The sequence below is a fragment of the Pogona vitticeps genome, chromosome 4 (genome assembly GCF_051106095.1).
Source record: "Pogona vitticeps strain Pit_001003342236 chromosome 4, PviZW2.1, whole genome shotgun sequence".
Classification (NCBI taxonomy): domain Eukaryota; kingdom Metazoa; phylum Chordata; class Lepidosauria; order Squamata; family Agamidae; genus Pogona; species Pogona vitticeps.
Window position 1 is genome coordinate 123426873 of NC_135786.1, and position 18464 is coordinate 123445336.

The following is an 18464-nucleotide window of genomic DNA, read 5'->3' on the forward strand; positions in this document are numbered from 1 at the left end:
GAGGTGGATCACAACCAATGGAAACATCTGTAACTTTTCTGAAATGAACAAACACTGTGTACATGCATACAACTGGTCCTTGGACATTGCGTCTATACACAGACTATACTAGTTCCTGAGACATTTTCAAAGCCACAGAATCATATATGGGTGTCTTTCTTACAAATAGAGGAAAGAACCCCTGGATTTGTCTTCAGCCTCCTACAATCTATAGTCATATGAGTTTCAAAGGAGAAGTATAAAACATGTTGCTGTGAAGGGGGCTCAAGACACTCAGCTACAAAATATCAAAAACAAAAATACTCACACCCACTTCAAGCAAGCTGAATGTGAAAAACAAAAAACAAAAATGCCCACCCCTCTTTTTCTCTTTCTCTTACAACGAAGGGGATACTTCATCCAAAATTTATTAAAACCAATACATCAGAACAGTAACATGGACTCGCTCTTTCCAGAACAGGAGAATGACTAGATTTAAGGAGGATGTAAGAGGTAACTTCTTGTTTAGCTTTTTGGATCACAGGAAGATGACAACCTATAACTGCCCAGCCTTTGACCAGTTCTGTGTAGTGCCATGCTGAGTATTGGACAGTGAGTGGTTCATTCGCCAGACATACAGCTATTATGCAGTATCCATAGAGGATCAGTTCCAAGCCACCGTGGATAGTGGAAATCACGGTTATAGAGAAGAGAGAGGTTATCTACTTGTAATCATGTTTCTTCGAGTCATTCTCCGTGAATCTACAGAATTGGGCTGTTCTGTACCTGCGCTGAATGTCTCAGACAGTTCTAGAGCTTAAAGACACATGATTAGTGGGACGTTCCCCCGTAGAGCGCATGCTCCACCCATCCTAGGTCTCCTCAGTTCCTGAAAAATGTCTGCCGGGTAAAAGAGCCATTTAAGATAAAACACAACTGACAGAGAAGAGGATGGATGGGATGTATGGATTCACAGAGGACCACTAGAAGAACCATGGTTACAGGTAGGTAACCTAACTTTCTTCGTAGTGGCCTCTGTAAATGCACACAATTGGGTGACTAGCAAGCTCACTTACTGGATGGTGGGATGTCACAGTAGAAAGGATGCCAAGACAGCTCTGCCAAAACCAGTATCACTCTGTGCTCCGACATCCAAATGGTAATGTCTGATAAAGGTCGATGGAGTAGACCATGTGGCCTCACGGCAGATGTGAGGGAGTTCAATCCCATGCTGGAAGGCAGTGGATGTTGACAGCGCTCTGGTGGAGTGTGCCTTTAAGTGTTCAGGAGGCAATTTGCCTGGTAACTTGTACGCCAATGATATAGTTTGTACAATCCATCTAGAAACAGATTGTGGGGAAGCTGGTGCCCCTTTGTGATGACTGTGAAAACACAGAAAAAGTCAGTGTGACTTCCTGAAAAGCTTGGTCCTGTCAATGTAGAAGGCAAGAGAGCGTCTAACGTCAACTGAATGGAGCATGCACTCAAGAGGTGTTGATGGTGACGCAGAGTGTTCACAGGATAATTGGTTGATTAAGGTGAAATTCAGATACAACTTTGGGTGAGAAGGAAACATCAAAGTACAATGTGGCTTTATACGGATGGAACTGGGGGAAGGGTGTATCGGAACGGAGGGCTGCAAGTTCACTAGCCCGTTTAGCAGATTTTATTGCTACAAGAAAGGAAGTTTTCAATAATAGTAATGTGAGATTGCACATAGCCATAGGTTCAAATGGTGGACACATCAGTGTATTAAGGACAAGTTGTAGAGGCCATTGAGGGATAATATGCTGGCATGGAGGACAAATATTGTTGAGTCCTTTAAGAAACCTTTTTACAATTGGGTAAGAAAAAAGTTTAGCTGATTTAGAATTGGGAGGTTGATGAGCTACAACAGCAGAGGTATAGACTTTCAAAGTGGAATATGCCAATTCAAAACTGAATAGATGAAGGACAAAGGTAAGTAAGTTTCAAAGAAACTGGTGTTGCAGGTAAGTTATAAGAGTCAGTAAAGGAAAGGAATGCTTTCCATTAATTTTGATATAGAAGCTGGGTTGAGGGCTTTCGAGCTCGATCAAGCACATCCTTTATGGCAGGAGTATCCTCCAGGCTGTCAGATTCAGAGATGGTATGTCTTGGCGGTAGATCATCCCATCGTCCTGTGTGAGAAGATTGGGGATCAGAGGGAGCCTGAATGAGTCAGATGATATTGACCTGAGGTGAGTGAACCACGGTTGCCTCGGCCACCATAAGGCGAGAAGGACTGCATTGGACTGGAACTGTCGGAGTCGAATGACGGTCGTTTGTATGAGTGGTATGGGAGGAAATAGATAGAGTAGGTCCTGGTCCCAGTCTATCATGAATGCGTCTCCAATCGAGTTCTTGTCGACACCAGCTTGAGAACAGTAATGTTGACATTTCTCATTTGCTCGAGAAGCAAACATGTCGATGGTAGGAGTGCCCCAACGGTCGCACAGGAGATCGAAGATGGTGTTGTTTAGGGCAGTGGTTCTTAACGTGGGCGATAATGCCCCCCAGGGGGCGATTTCATTTTTCAGGGGGGCGGTAGAACGAAAAGGGGCGGTGTGGGGGCGCTGGAGCAGAAGGGGGGCGGTAGGGGGGCGCTGGAGCAAGCCAAACCTGTGAAGATGGCTGCAGCCTTTTTACAATGTGCATGAATATATATTTTCCTCCAATCTTAATTTAGTTTCAGAGTTTTCGTCTTGAAATTTTTAGTTCCTGCATTGCAGTTTGCTTTTATGCCCTTTTAATATTTCTTTTTGCGTCTTAAAATTCGCTTGGAACTAAATCATTAAATGTTACTTTTGGGGGGCATTTCATTTTCTTGGAATTGAATTTTGTTTTCAGGGGTCATTGCATTTAAGTGTCTTAAATAAATAAATAAATAAATAAATAAATAAATAAATAAATAAATAAATAAGATATCATCACCGCGGGGAGGGGGGGGGCGATGATAATTTCTTCAATGGCTCAAGGGGGCGTTTCTTTCAAAAAGGTTAAGAACCACTGGTTTAGGGAACATTTGTGTGTCCTCGATGTCAGGCAACTGAGGTAGTCTGCGAGGGAGTTTTTTTTCTGTGGCTATGTGGACTGCTATTGGGAAGATGTGGTGTAGGTAACGCCATTCCCAGAGCTCGACGGTCACGTATAGGAGGGACAGAAAATGTGTGCCTCGTTTGTTTATGTAGTGAAGGGCCGTTGTATTGTCCATAGTGAGTTGGATTGTACGTTCTGCGATAAATGGTAGGAATGCATGGAAAGCCTTGATAACTGCTAAAAGTTCGAGATGATTGATGTGTAATGTTTTTTCTTGATTTCTCCATAGGCCATGGATCTCGTGATGCAGACAATGTGCTCTCCAACTTGAAGGGCTGGCATCGGTGGTAACTTGTATCATCGGCTGAAGAGGCAAAAAGGGTTGTCTGATGAGTAGATTCGGGAGAAACATTCACCAAGTAAGTTGACATGCAAGTTTGGGTGTTACCGTCAGACGCATAAATGGGTCATAGGATCGAATAGGGACAGGTACCACAATTGAAGTGATCTCATTTTGAGTCAAGCGTATTGTATAACTGGAATTTTCGAGGCCATGAGTCCGAGAAGATGTTGGACATGATGGGCTGATATGGAGGCTAGAGGTCGAAAGGGTTGAATAGTCTTTTTTAGTTTGAGGATTCTTTCCTGTGGAAGAAAGGTTCTGGCCTGCAGTGATTCGAAGTGGGCTCCAATGTAGGAGGCATCTTGAGAAGGTTCAAGATGTGATTTGGTGATATTTACCTTGAGGCCGAGATCTCGAAGTGTGTCAAGAGCGAGTTGGGTAGCTCTGACGGCATCGTAATACGAGGTTGAGACTATCAACCAGTCGTCTATACAAGGGAATATGTTGATACCTTGAAGTCAAAGGTAAGCGGTGACTGGTACCATGCATTTTGTAAAGATTCTCTGTGCTGTGGAAAGCCCAAATGGGAGAGAGCAAAACTGGTATGTGGTGTCGTTGAACTGGAACCGAAGAAATTTGTGGTTATCTGGATGAATAGAGATGTGAAAGTAGGTGTCTTGGAGATCGATGACAACAAACCAATCTCCCTGTGAAAGGAGAGGAATGATAGTGTCTAGTGTCAACATTATGAAGCATCGCGGTCGAATGAATTTATTGAGATTTCTGAGACTGAGGAAGGGATAGAGCCCTCTTTCCTTTTTGGGTACTGTAAAATATCTGGAGTAGAAGCTATCATGCAAGTCAGATGAAAGGATTGTGGTTATAGCTTGTTTTTGAAGAAGAAGAGAAACTTCTTCTTGAAGAATTGTAGAATATGGGGTAATTTTGATTTTTCCAATTGGCGGAGAAGTTTTAAAATTCAATAAAGTAACCTGTTTGATGATAGAGAGGACCCATTGATCATTAGTTATAGACTGCCATGCATGAACGAATGGACCTAGTCTCGTTTGGAACCAAGGTGGATAATGGAAAAAAGGTGAAGGGAGTTTATGGGTATTGCTTACCCTTCTTTTGAGAGTGGCAAAAGAGTTGGCAGCGCTGTTGTTGTTGGTTCTGAAAGGATGACGGTGCCAAGGTTGAAGGTCCCTGAAAGGGTCTTTCAGGTGATTGGGGTTTGTATTGTCAGTATGGCTGAAATTATTGGTATGATTGCTGATAGAATGGTTGTCGCCAGTATTGTAGCTGTTGATATTTGTAGGTCTGTTAGGTTGAATAGGACCAGGCAGTTTTTACGGATTTTGTGAAGATTTTCCATTACTTCATCTTTTTTTTGACTGAATAGTCTGGCTCCATCAAATGGCAGATCTGGTATCATCTGACAGTCCAGAAGATCAAAGCCATGCACGACGCCGTAGGGCAACAGAGGTGGCCATAGCCTTAGATGCAGCATCTGCAGTATCGTGAGATGCAATCCTTTGTTGCTTAGTGAGTGTGGAAGCTTCAGTATGGATATTGATGGCTTCTTATTTAACTGATTCAGGAGCTGCTTCACGTAGGGGTAGAATTTTGTTCCATAGTTGTCTATGGTACACTCCCATTGCGGCTTGGTAGTTTGCCACTCACATCATGACCAAAGTAAGGGAATAAAGTCTTCTACCAACTGTATCTAATTTTCTCCCTTCTCTGTTTGTAGGAGCAATAGAGGATTTGTTCCAGGCTCTTGACTGGTTGGACTCTACTATTATTGATTTTGGTGTGGGAAGTTTAGTGAGAAAATTGGTATCGGGACCATGTGTCTTGTAATGGTTTTCAGTACATCTGGAAATCTGTGAGGATGAAGGAGGTTTGTCCCAGGATTCTTTGATTAGATCAAGCATGGCCGGAATGAATGTCACACTGAGGAGGCATTTTATCTTGATTAATGTTGTCAAAGACCAATTCCTGTTTAGGTGGTGGTGGTTCCTTGATTCAAGTTGTAAGGATTTGGCCATTCTCATGACAGGCTGAGAGTAGGAGGTGAAGTCCTCTGATGGAGACGGTGGATGATTCTCAGTGACATCGGAGGTCAGTGTTGGTAAATTTGATGGTGACTCTTGTGATGTATCAGAAGCCAAGTCTTCAAGTAATGAAGATGATGAGGAAGGAGATAGGTCTCGACATTGATGCTTGCGTGGAAGGAGGCTGTGCAGTAGGAGCCAGATGTGTGGAATGTCTCTCTGTATCGGTAAGTGGTGGAGGAATACCTTTATAAGTAGCAGTGACTTGCAATGATGTTTGGGGAAGGTATTTGGAGGAATGCTTGGAACGTTTATATTGGGAGTGTTGTAAAATCGGTGGGGGACATTTTAAGGTTGGTTTAGATGGGAGAGCTGAATGAGTAGGTATGGAATGCTGAGACTGGTGTTGATGTCAAGGAGATGGAGAGAGTGACGCTGAATATTGAGGAGGGTGCGGTAAAGTATATCAAACCCGTTTGAGTTCCTCGTAATATAGGTAGTCTTGAGGATCCTCTGTGACATAAGGGTTGTATTGGTATTATCTCTCGTTCGTGTCATCTCAAAATTGGTATCGAGACGACTGTGGGTAATACAATGTGGAGGGTCATACTGAGGAGGTGATAGATGCTTTCGTTTCTCTCAATGTTTTCTCGGAGAGTGATGAAGTGAGTCGGAACACGAAAGCTGAATTGGAATTGGCTGCCTTGATGATGCAGGGCTTGAACAGACCGAGGCCTGGCTGAAATGCACATCAGCTGGAGAAAGGCCAACACTAGGTGACAGGCTACCAGTAGAGACTGGAGCTTGGGCCAGAGGTAGAGATGGGTCATCTCTGTCAGATGTAGAGCCTGGAGCCTCTCTAGACGATTCTTTCAGAATGGGAGATGGAAGAGTCGGTTGTGGTGGATCAAGCTAAGTAGATTTTGAGGTCTTATTTATTTATTTATTTATTTATTTATTTATTTATTTATTTATTTATTTATTTATTTATTTATTTATTTATTTATTTAATTTATTTATTTATTTATTTGATGTCGTTTTTCTTCTTTTTTGAAGAATCTAGAGATCGAGTTGCCGTCTTCGATGTGGACTTCGACTTCTCCTTAGGATGGGGAGAAGGGGTCATGGAGCTGGAAGCAGGTATGGATGGATTTTGCCACTCTATTTGAGGGTCTGGAGATCGAGCAGAGTCCATGGAGGCCACAGATGGGTTGAGAGATTTCTCCCAGAGGTAAGACCTCAATATTTAGAGACAAAGTTTAAGGGCTGGTTTAGTTAGCCTCTTACACGCAGAACAGGAGTGGGTAGGATGTTGTTCCCCAAGGCAAAAGAGGCAGCGGTCGTATCTGTCAGTTAGCAGGATCTTGTTTGCACATAAAACGGACCACTTGGAAGGCCCAGGGGGGCCCATAAATAGCAGGAAGGATAGTAGGGGGAAACGGTCATGGGAAGGAACGGGGGAGAAAGGCAAAATGCAGGTAGAGAAAAACTGGAAAAAAACTCACAGGGGGAAATATTGAATAAAGAAAACAACTGTAGAAATAATGGTGATTGAAAAGGAAGATACAATTCAATATAGTGCTCTATTTCTCCGAACAGGTCTGTTCAACACGGTGGAAAACAGGAACTGAGGGGGACCTAGGATGGGCGGAGCAGGCACTCCTCGGGGGAACCTTCCACTAATCATGTCTTTAAGCTCTAGAAATGTCCGAGACGTTTAGCGCAGGCGCAGAGCAACCCAATTGTGTGCATTCACAGAGGCCACGAAGAAGAACCTATATCTAGCATAGTATCTGGTTCTCTCTAGTGGCCAATTCTGGTATAACATACTGGAAACACATATTTCTTGAGGGGTTTTATTTAATATTTTTCAGGCAACAGAAAAATAAAAAGGTGGGTACTGATCCCGTGGATACAGCAGTCCTACTGTATATTCTAGCTAAAATAAGAGGTGAAAAAATAAAACTAAAAACAACATCAAGTACAGAGTATTACAAAAGACCATCCAGAGCAGAATCAGAGGAGCCAATGAAGAGTGTGGCCTAAACAACATACACACAAAGAAAACCTAGAGGAGCCACAACTACTTTAGTTATGTACAACTTCTTTAGTTATGTTCAAAATCAAGGAGCTAGCAGACATATTCAGAAAACAACAAAAGCCACTACTAGAAATGTGCATGAATCAAACCATGAACCACAAAATCTGACAAATCAGGCCTGTTTGTAGTTCAGTTTGCAACTCAATTTGGTGACTGTTTTGCTGAAGCAAACTGAAGCACCAAACTTTTTGCTTTGGCAAAACAGATGCCAGCCTGCTCCCTTCCCACTGCCCCTGTTGCCTCCCTACCGGGTCCTGCCGCCGCCACTGCCCTCATCAAAGACAGTGAGCTGGCTTCCCTTCCAGAAGCCAGGCCTGCTGCCTTTATGCACACACCCAGCTGATAGGTGGGGGCACATGCACATAGACACTCGGGGAAACAGCGGCACAACAGGTAGCCCAGAGGGCACAAACTAAAAACTGAATCACGAACCAGTTTGGTTTTCTGATTGGTTCATGACAGGTCGTGGCTCACTATAAACCACCACGAATACCATTTTTGTACTAATCTCTAGCCACTACTGATGGATATTCATCTATTTTTTAATTTGATGTCAAGAATAAAATCAGTGTGGAATGAGTACATTAAAAAAAATGTAAGAAAAGAAGAGCAGCAAAATTTATTGTACCAGCCATCAAGAAATGAAATTGTGCACAATGACCATGTTTCACGCACATTTATGTTCTGCACACAAACAGATAAAATATTTGGAATACCCACTTTCACAAATGCTCTGCCAGGCTGCTAATGTCCCCCCCAGCTAATTCAATAGAGATTTAATTTCTACCTGGGTGCATAGGTGGCATATCTATTGCAGGCCTTCCTGACATAATCCGTGGATCCACATAAGACTGCATCATAAGCCACCGTGGATCAAAGCTCATAGAGGTCAAATGTGGAGGGTGTGGCTGTATGGGTTGATACAGTGGTCTGTGTGATGGCGGTGGAACAGGGCCACTAGAAGGTTGTGATGGTGTAGACTGTGGCAGTACCCCTTGTTGCTGCTGCCACTGTTGCTGTTTCATCTGTTCCTACAAGAAAACAAAGATACCACTATAACAAATTTTGACAGAACACAGCATTCTAATTCACTGGAATAGGACCTAGACAATGTTCTTCATTTTCAGCCTTCCAACTCCAGATATTATGGGAATCCTTCTTAGGATTAACTAAAGCTAGCAGTGACTGGTGCCACTGTAGTTAACGGGTGGAAAGCAATAAAAGCAGGTTGATTGGGACAGCCAGTGCAGAAGAAGGCATTCACGCACACAAGTGCATGTGTGTGCACACAAAGGCTGGTGAGTAAGCATTAACACATACAAGTTAGAAGATAGGTATTCAGTTGGACACTGTTCTAACCCCACCTTATGCATTCAATCACTCTACAACTCAACTGAGGAGCTGTATAATACATCTTAGTCCAAATTAGCAATTTGTTTTCTTCTGTGTCTAGTTTCTCTCCATGTCTGGTTTTAAAGCTTTTTCTTTTTTTATTCTCTCACTTTCTTTCTCCCTTCTCATGCCCTTGCTCACTTCATGAGTTCAGCAAGAAGCAAAACAATTTTCCACCTCTGTTATAGATCTGCATAGATGGTGGGGATAGCGTGAGCTGAGGTATTGTCCTATTTGCCCTAAACCAGTACAAAAATAACACTTAACCAACTGTTACATTACTGTCAAGGGAAGGGGAACAACAAGGTGTGTTATGGCTGCACCAGGACATGGAGGGCAAAAACAGGAAGACTGAATACCAGATCTGCCAGAATTTGGGTGGAGTTAGAAACTCTTTCCCCAATACTTGAGAAGGCAGTTGGGGTGCCTGGTTTATACTCATTTGCATATTTCAGATATACTGTGCTAACACTTTGCAACTTTTCATTATCATGATATTTAGCAATTTACCATGTCTCCCTGAAAATAAGATATTATTAATTTTTGTTCCAAAAACGCATTAGGGATTATTTTCAGGGGATGTTTTATTTTTTTTCATGTACAACAATCTACATTTATTCAAATACAGTCATGTCATCATCTTCTGGTTGATGCACAATGGTGGAAGATGGGGTTTTATTTAATCGGGTCTTATTTTTGGAGTACGGCTTATATTATGAGCATCTTGAAAAATCATACTAGGGCTTATTTTCAGGTTAGGTCTTATTTTCAGGGAAACAGGATAGAAAGAAATAAAAGAAATGCAGAAGTATGTATGTGCTATCTGTGCTTAGGGGGTTAGGACAGCTAAGCTTGTAAAATATCTTACAGTGAATTTTAGGAAGCCCACCAACCTCTGCAACCCAAAGCTGCAATTAAATCCTCAGTCAGACGCTTATACACCCTAAGATTTCCTACAGTATTATTTAATGATAACCATATGCTTTAGCCTTCAGATGACAGCATTTTACCTGTTGCCTCTGAAACCTGGGTGGCAATGCTTTCTGAAACTGTTTTGAATAGCCGGACAAAATTGCAGGACGAGGCTGAGCACTGGAATCAGGCTCACTTTCATGAGAACCTTCTCTTTCATTATGATTGTTTTCTTGTGTGGTGAAAACTGTCTGATGCTCTGTGCATGGTGGGTGGTGGGCTGAGGAAGGACGTAAGAGTTAAACCACAAATTACATCAAAAGAAAGCAGCTGTAGCACATTATACTACTGAATTAGAACGACTACATAAAAAATGCCACCTTAAACAAACACATTCTTCACAGACTAGTAAGTCAAGTCTATAACCAAAACATTATACAGTGGTGCATCACATAGCGATTGCTTCGTATAACAATGAAACTGCTTTGCGATGAAGATTCTGCAATCGCTTTTGCGATCGCTTTGCGATGTTCCCTATGGGGGAATTTCGCTTTGTGATGATCGGTTCCCCGCTTGGGGAACCGATCATGGCAAAGCAATGCTTTTTAAACAGCTAATCGGCGCCGCATGCTACCCCCTGAGCTCCTGCATAAATAGGGGACGGCGGGAAGGGGGAGCGGGGGTGCTCCGGATCGGCGCCTCGGGAGTAGAGAGGGAAGGAGGGGCAAAGGGTCTGGCCCCGATCCCCGCGCGCACCCCTGGAGTGCTGAGCCAGAGAGCAGTTGCAGCGGGAGGCGCTGCAAAGGAGGAGGCGCCCGCCCGGGACTGGGATCAGGGCGGCAGCGGCTGGACCGGGGGGTGGTGGCGGCGCTGCACCAGAGACCCGCTCCTCGCCCCATCTGCGCCCCACCAAGGAGACCGGGCGTCTGGGGTTGGCTGGCTGGCGGTGGGTGGCACGCCCCTTGCCGCCCTGGGCGGCTGCCTGCCTCCGAGCCCTCCTCCCGCCGCTCGCTGTCCAAGGAGGCCGGGCGTCGTCCCGGGCTGGCTGGCTGGCGGTGGGTGGGTGGTGCGCCCCTTCGCGCCCCAGGTGGCTGCCTCCGAGCCCTCGCTCGCCAGAGAAAGACCCTCTGGCCCGCGTGTCTGCGCCCTGGGACAGCCCCACCAAGGAGGCCGGGCGTCGTCCGGGGCTGGCTGGCTGTGCTTTGCCATGATCGGTTCCCTGCTTGGGGAACCAATCATCACAAAGCAATGCTTTTTTAACAGCTGATCAGCGGTTTCAAAATGGCCGCCTGCTGTTTTCTGGGACAGATTCCTCGCTTAACAGGCAGCGAAAATGGCCGCGCTATGGAGGATCTTAGCTGAACAGTGAGTCTGAAGCCCATAGGAATGCATTAATCACATTTTAATGCATTTCTATGGGCTTTTTATTTTCACATTGCAACGTTTTTGTTTAGCACCGATTTTGCTGGAACGAATTAACATCGCAATGCGAGGCACCACTGTATATGCAAGTACAGAATAAACCTGTACTTCAAGACTTTTGGAAGCAGCCCTCACTGTAAATTAGTCAAGTTTCCATTCAATTTAAGTACAAGATTGCCTTTTCAGGTACTGGAATAACTGAAGTGAACATTTAAATGAAAGCTCCTATTACACCTATAGAATATAAGCCTGCTGAGTATTTAAATCCAATAACCTCTACTACAGCCTTTGTTTTGATGTTAACATACGTATATTACCCACACATCACTTTAAATGCATAATAAACTTTTAAACACATATTGCTTCTGACCTCATTACCATGGAGAATTCTTGCAGTAAAACCATTTTTAAAGTTTCCTGTTTGGACTTTTCTTTTGTTTGTTAAATAAGCAATCACAACCAAGCAAATGTTGCTTTCTGAAATGCATCTCCTTACAAAATGTTGAATGCCAACTTTCAGAATACTCACAGCAAAAAAGTGCTTTCCACAGTGATGTGTAACATTCTTACTAATATGATGGCGGTAAACCACAGGTGATCAGTTATGGAATCTCATAGGAAGAGGAAGGAAAAAGGGAACAAAGTGATCACCCCGCCCCGCTGCCTTTGCAAAGGATGCAGGATCGCTTCTGACAGGATAGGCTCCTCTTCCTATCCCTGCTGGGGCATAGGAAGAGAAGCAAAGGGGGATCTAAGTGATCCCCCACCCCCGCTGCCTTTGTCTTTGCAAAGGCAGCAGGGCTGGGGGATCACTTTGATCCCTTCTTTCCTTGCTCTTCCTAAGTGGGACCCAAGCCATCCCATAGCCCCACGGCCTTTGATGACCCATGAACCAAGACGAAGCCCCATTTTGGCACTTTGTTCCCATTTCTAGTTCTGAGATTTGCAATCTGCTAACATTCCAGGGGCTGAAGAAGTCCACTCCTGATTCAACCAAACAGAATGACTAATACAGACCTTTTGGCTCCTCACTGCTGCTTTCACTTTCTGGTGGCTTCTCTACTTTTGGAGGTGGCGTGACTGACTTCTGAGGCTCAGACATTTCAGCTTCAGGTTTCTCATCTGCCTTTTCCTTCTCCTCCTTTTCTCTTCCCGTCTCCTTCTCCAGCTCCTCTTCCTTGTCTTGGCTTTCTTTCTCCTCTCTTTCAGTCACTATCACCTTATCTTTCTCATTTTCATTTTCCTTCCCCTTTTCAATTTCCTTTTCCTTGACTTTTTCCTTCAATAGGTCTTCCCGGGATGGTTTTGTTACACATCCAAATTTCTCATTTAACCGTTTTAACTTCTCAGCACATGCTGCTTTTCTTTGCTCTTCCATTCTTCGCTCCTCTTCTTCTCGCCGTTTACGAGCTCGTTCTACTGCTGCAGATATTTCTGCTTGTTGCCTTCGTCTCTGCTTCCAAATCTCATCCTCATCTGGTACTGGCCTAGGAGGAAAGGGACCTTGTCTTCCTGGCCCCCCTAAACGATCTGGAACTGAATGCTATATTTCGAAATAAAAAAGCACAAAAAATCTCAAGCAAAAAGATCCAACAGCAGATACAAAAAACAGCTGTGTGATACATTTATAAAAGTTCTGTATTAGGCAATACTTTCACTATAAAAGTTACAAAGAATTGTTTTGAGTTATACAGAACTCATCACTAGGTGAAGTTGATATAAAATCTGGGCTTCAAGCTGAAAGTCTAAAACTGGGTCAGATGCTAGGGCCATGGTTCCTGCAGTCGTACAGTTGGGAAGACAAAATGGAGCTTTAGTTTCTACACGAGATAGAGAATTTACAGGTTCTTTACCTGAGTGAAGACTCTGATTCTCTTAGTAGCCTTGGAAGGGGCAGTTTCAATATCTAAATTGCAAGGAAGCATCTCTCATAGTCTCAAGTACATGACAGCAATACTGAAGATAAGCAGAGTAACTCAGAATTGGGACCAACGTTCCTGCTAAGCTGCGCGCACACAAACTCTGCTTCCTTCTACAGAGCTGTTTTCCTCCTCCGTGCAGCAATCACGCTAGGTTCCGGATGTGATGGAACCCAGCATGGTGTGTGTGTGTGTGTGCGTGTAGACACACACACACGCAGGGGTCCAGTTGTGTGTGTGTGTGAGAGAGAGAGATGGAGACCCACCCAGCAGGGCTGAAAATTAGAGGGTATGTTGCCCTAAACATTAGTCATTTTCACCAAGGAACTTCCAGAATGGGTATGAATTTAAGATATGAGGAACACAACAAATTCATCTTAATCAACCATGTTAAGCATTAAGGCAACTTGCAAACTACTCCTGCACTAACAAGTTTTTTTCAGTTACATTATAATTTGGCACATACTGTGCAGAAGGAAAAGAAAACAAAATTAAGTACAGTGGTTAACGACGAATCCGCATAGCGATTTGGTTTTTGCAATCGTAAAAGCGATCGCACTGCAATGATTTAAATGGTAAAAAATCGCTTTGCGATGATCGGTAAGCTGTTTCGCTTACCGATTTTCACATAGCGATGTTTTTAGAACAGCTGATCGGCGGTTCAAAAATGGCCGCCGGGTAAATAAAATGGCCACCCACTGTGTTTTTGCGCCGATTCCTTGCTTACCGGGCAGCAAAAATGGCCGCCGTATGGAGGATTTTCGCTTTAAGGTGAGTTTTTTGCCCATAGGAATGCATTAAACGGGTTTTAATGCATTCCTATGGGCTTTCCCCCCCCGCATAGCGACGATTTGTGCTGCACGGATTCTCCTCGCTATGCAGGGCACCACTGTATAAGCAAACAAGAACAGAATTAAGATTTGAAACTCTGTACAACAAATAATCTTTAATTCCTTGTCCTAATATTATAAAATTAAATGCTATTTAAAAAAAGAAGTATTAAAATGCATGTTTGGATTCCAATCTTTGAATTCAACTAAGCTAGTGAAAGGAAAGGCATTAATGAATCAACTGCTGTTCCATCTCTTATAATGGGTGACATCTAATAGTAAGTTACAACTAAAGCAGTCCCATTGAACAGTGGGGATTTGGTAAGTCAACTCCTTCACAAGTCTCACTGATTTAATGGCCCTACTCTAGTTGCAACTTACTACTGGATTTCAGCCAGCATGCACAGAATCCCCACTATGATGAGGACAATTACATTTTTACCAGGACAAAGACTGTAAGGATTGCCATCTGGACCCCGGGGGTATTCTATTAAACAGACATTTTGCCCATACCTGCAAAACAGATTTTGGATGGAGCCCAGAAGTACTCCTCTCAAGCACTGAAGTCTGCACTGGTGATACACCCCGTCCCTGTTGGATAAAGAAAGACTCCATTATTCTCACTAAACCAAGAAGCAGAAAGAAATTAATGTAACAATTTTAAAACTGGGCAAACTTAATTTTGGATAGCAATGAGGAAATTAGGAGAGCAAAGAAATAACACTAAAGAACATGCCTCCTTAACAAAGCTCTAATACACCTTGTTAAATACATGAAAATCATTAGCCTGTTACCAAAAGTAATCAAGAAGATACACATACTATTCAAAAACAACATATAATTCAGTACCAAATCAAACATAGCACTAAGAACTAAATGACTCTGTAAGAGGAAAATCAGCTGGAAACAAAGCTCAAACTCTCATCTAGCATTATGATTCCAGTTTAATATCCATGTATAAATGTATATTATTTATATGCCGCTTCTTCCCCCACAGGGGAATCAAGGCACTCACAATAATAAAAAAAGAGGTTACTTACCTGTAACCATGGTTCTTCAAGTGGTCCTCTGTGAATCCACACAAATGGGTTGTTCTGCGCCTTCACAGGACCTCTCAGAAGTTTCTAGAGCTTAAAGACATGTGATTAGTGGGACTTTCCCTCGTGGAGAACATGCTCCGCCTGCCTGAAGTCCCTAAAAGGTCCACTCCTGTCAGAAAAAGAATGTAGATGACAATGTGACGGACAGAGGGGAGGAAGGGAGGGATGTGTGGATTCACAGAGGACCACTCGAACTACCATGGTTATAGGTAAGTAACCTCTCTTTCTTCTTCGTGGTCTCTGTGAATGCACACAAATGGGTGAATAGCAACCTCACTTTCTGGTTGGTGGGACGTCATGTCAGGAAGGGAGAACAGTTCTGCCAAAGCCAGCATCATTCTTAGCTCTGATGTCTAGGTGATAATGGGAGACAAATGTTGAGGGAATTGACCATGTAGCTGCTCGACAGATGTGAGAGACATCTATGTCATGTTGAAAAGTGGTAGAGGTGGAGGCAGTCCTAGTGGAATGAGCCCTGAGAGTCTCAGCAGGTGTTTTGCCTACCAGCTCATAAGCCAAGGAAAAGGCCTGGACTATCCATATGGACAGAGTGTGTGATGAGGCTGGTGAGTCCTTATGAGGGTCATGAAAACAAACGAAGAGTCGAGGAAACCTTCGAAAGGGTTTGGTCCTGTCGATGTAGAATGCCAAAGAGTGTTGGACATCAAGCATGTGGAGCATGTGCTCGAGGTCAGTTGTAGGAGATGGAAATAAGGAGGGAAGAATCAGGGGCTGGTTTAGATGAAACTCAGACACAACCTTGGGAAGAAAGGAAACATCTTGCTAAAGAGTGACCTTGTTTGTATGGAACTGGATTTACGGTGGATCTGATCTGAGGGCTGCAAGTTCACTAGCCCATCTGGCTGATGTTATGGCAACTAAAAACAAAGTCTTCAGAGAGAGTAGTCTGAAGTTTGTAGTAGCCATCGGTTCAAAGGGGGCCCAAGTTAGGGTACTGAGGACTATTTGGAGTAACCAATGTGGAAGAGGAGGGTGTTGTGGAGGCAATGTACACTTTTAAAATAGAATGAGATAACCCCCCAGTGGAAGAGATGGAAAAGAAAGGTACGTACGGTCTGTAAAGAGACTGGTGTTGCTGGAAGGTTGTTAGAAGCAGCAAATGATGAAAAGGCTTGTCGCAAACACGGGTTCGAAAACACACGTGTAAGCTTGGACAGAGAGCAATCAGGAGTTTGCACATGCTAAAATGGGCTGAAAGAGTCCAATTCAGCTAGCCATGCTACAACACTCCTTCTCACAGGTCTGCCCACATAAGAACACCCTGGTACTCTCAGATATTATTGTGGAAAGGTCAAGTGGGCTTTGTAGTCCTTAGACTTAACTTGCACCACTGACAGGACTCTAAGTCAGCTAGGCCGAGGCAGCACTCTCAGATGACCCTATGACAAGTGTACTGTTCAGGAAACCAAATGAGTTTTATAATCTTTATTTTATTAAAGAAAAAGCATGTTACTAAATATCAAAGCCGAATTAAACCAAAACAAATAATCTAGCATTGTGCTGTTTAGTTACACAGATGTAGTGAGGCAAAGAAAACATAAAAAAATAGAAAAGTATTCAAAAAGTCAAAAAGCCATTAAAAAGAATAAAAACAGTTCCAGTCTAGGAAATCATTGTTAAAAACAAAATAATCCATGTAGGTCATAACAAGGCTATAGTCCTCAGTGATATAGAATAAAAATCCCTTAACAAAAGTAAAAATCCCTTATATGTCCCATAGTCCTTAGAAAAGAAACATCCAGTAAATATACCATAGTCCTTACAAAATTACAAGAGCATAGTCCATATGGAGTATTCCAAGAAAAGAAGTTCATAGAGAATATTCCATAGAACAGTCCATAGAAAATAGTCCATGCGCAGTCCTTAGGAAAAATCCCATAAGTCCAAAAGTAATCCAGCAAAGCATAGAAACCAGTCCATGTAGGTAGGCCACCAGTCCCAAATGGCTGAAGAGTAGGTCACGAATGACTGAAAGGTCGGTCTTGGAAAGACAATGTCCATAGGCAAAAAGTTCCTTTTTCAAGAGTAACTGGCAAGGGCTTAATGCACCTTCCCACGATGTCATCCAATCAGAGTTCGTTACTAGGCAAACAGTCCTGTTGCACCACATGACTTCTTTCTCATACACAGCAGATGTTATTTGGGTTACGGTGGTTTCTCAAAGAGTCACAACAATTCCCATCTATCTAATCACACAGAGTCCTTTCTCAGGCCTTCAGAATAACATTCTCTCTGCTCGCCTAGAAAACATCTTGTCAGCATAGCACAGATACTATATACAAAGAAACAAAATGGAACCTCTCTGGCTCACTTCATAATTACAAAACCCATATGCCTTTAAAAGATTTTAGCTCAAAAACCCATCTCATCACAAGGCTTTCCATTTGTGATTGTATAAAAGCTGTGTGGAGAGCTTTCTAGCTTTCTCCAGGACAGCCATTATGGAGGGAGAATCCTGCATGCAGTGACATTGAGGGACTTGACGTCTGGATAGTGAATCTTGCTGTTGTCCTGAGTTAGTAGGTGTGGGATGGATGGGAGGTGGAACAAGGCTGTCAACATCCTCATGAGGTGGATGAACCATGGCTGTCAGGACCAGCATGGTGCGAGAAGGATGGCGCTTGAGCAGAACTGACATAGTCTTATTACTGTTCGCTGAACATATGCATCTTGAAGTTCTATCACTAGGAACCAATCTCGAGAGAGAAGAGGGATGACGGCATCAAGCGTAACCATTCCGAAATGTCTGGGTAGGATGTATTTGTTGAGGTTTCTGAGATCGAGAATGGGATAGAGTCCTCCGTCTTTTTTCGGTACTGTAAAATAACAGGAGTAGAAGCCATTGTGGAGATTGGAAGGTGGAACTGTAGTGATAGCATGTTTTTGAAGAAGAAGACTTCGTCCTGAAGGGTGAATGAGCATGGAGTGTATCTGATGTAACCAATGGGCAGAGGATGTTCAAATTCGATGAGATAACCACAGCAAATTATTGAAAGCACCCAGTGATCTTTTGTAATACGAGTCCATGATCTGAGAAAAGGATGGAGATGAGTCTGAAATGAAGCGGACATATTGATCTTGGGTGGGAAGGAGTCAGGGGTATTGTTCTGCCTTTTCTTGTGGGTGATGAAAGGGCTGACGTCATTGAGATTGTGGTTGGGGTTGAAAATTAGAAGCAGCAGAGATAGATGGGCAGAGAACTGTCTCTCTGATGTCTCGGTTCCGTATGGTTTGTATTGCTGTTGGAAAGGCTGGTGTACAAAAGATTGTCAACACCATAGTGCATGTTGCTAATGGTATGGCTGCTGTGTGGTGTATGATCTAGCCGTTT

The 18464-nt window shown here is 43.3% G+C and overlaps 1 protein-coding gene across 23 annotated transcripts in view; it reads right to left on the bottom strand.

Annotated features, from left to right (window-relative positions):
• The window catches only part of PRRC2C (proline rich coiled-coil 2C), a 126100-nt gene that overhangs the window by 54513 nt on the left and 53123 nt on the right, over nucleotides 1-18464 (bottom strand). For 19 of the 23 annotated variants that reach the window (XM_078392431.1, XM_078392425.1, XM_078392429.1 and 16 more), the window contains 4 exons: nucleotides 14526-14603; nucleotides 12281-12806; nucleotides 9940-10121; nucleotides 8325-8568 (listed from right to left, as the gene is read on the bottom strand). In XM_078392431.1, the coding sequence (XP_078248557.1) occupies nucleotides 8325-8568; nucleotides 9940-10121; nucleotides 12281-12806; nucleotides 14526-14603 (1030 nt within the window). Of the gene's footprint in view, nucleotides 1-8324; nucleotides 8569-9939; nucleotides 10122-12280; nucleotides 12807-14525; nucleotides 14604-15052; nucleotides 16264-18464 lie in introns of those variants that run through there. The other 4 variants (XM_020798528.3, XM_078392421.1, XM_078392422.1 and 1 more) reach the window with 2 other exon arrangements.